Source organism: Penaeus monodon, chromosome 27 (genome assembly GCF_015228065.2).
Source record: "Penaeus monodon isolate SGIC_2016 chromosome 27, NSTDA_Pmon_1, whole genome shotgun sequence".
Lineage (NCBI taxonomy): Eukaryota > Metazoa > Arthropoda > Malacostraca > Decapoda > Penaeidae > Penaeus > Penaeus monodon.
This window is the reverse complement of record NC_051412.1, coordinates 35013049-35013514: the sequence shown is the minus strand read 5'-3', so window position 1 is coordinate 35013514 and position 466 is coordinate 35013049. Positions and strand designations below refer to the sequence as shown.

At 43.1% G+C, this 466-nt stretch overlaps 1 protein-coding gene across 1 annotated transcript in view; it reads right to left on the bottom strand.

Annotated features, from left to right (window-relative positions):
• Positions 1–466, bottom strand: part of LOC119590804 (roquin-1-like) — a gene marked incomplete at its 3' end in the record, with an annotated part of 42006 nt that overhangs the window by 2466 nt on the left and 39074 nt on the right. Inside the window, 1 exon segment of the mRNA XM_037939533.1 lies at positions 147–383. Within this exon segment, the coding sequence (XP_037795461.1) occupies positions 147–383 (237 nt within the window).

Sequence of the window (466 nt, the reverse complement as noted above, 5' to 3'; positions counted from 1 at the left end):
GAGAAAAAAATTAATAGAGACAATAAAAAAAAAAAAAGAAAAAAAAAAGAAAAAACAAGAAATAAAATAAGAAAGCTGCAAAAAAAATTACAGAAGGTAGAAGAGTCTTTTTAGAAATAGAAAAAAAGACTACCATGTCCACCTACCAGGCCCCAGAAACTGGCACCCTCTTGCTCTGACGGCAGCCCAGAGGTTGGCAGAGAGCTGCTGGTGGTTCTGGTGTTGTAAAATGAGTTCTGTGACGGTGCGTTCCCCGAGCGATCGTGCTGCCCGGACTGCCCTGGCTCTACCCTCATCTTCCACTAGTTGGCAGTTGATGAGGGTGACCAGCTTCCGTTGCATAGGGCGGGAGAGGAGTGATGTCGAGCCATTCGTTCCTGTGCCTGAAATCAAGGGAGGGAAAAATATAGTTGTAAAGGAAAGTGAATGCGGACCTAGTTATTGTTGATAAAATATGTTTTACCTT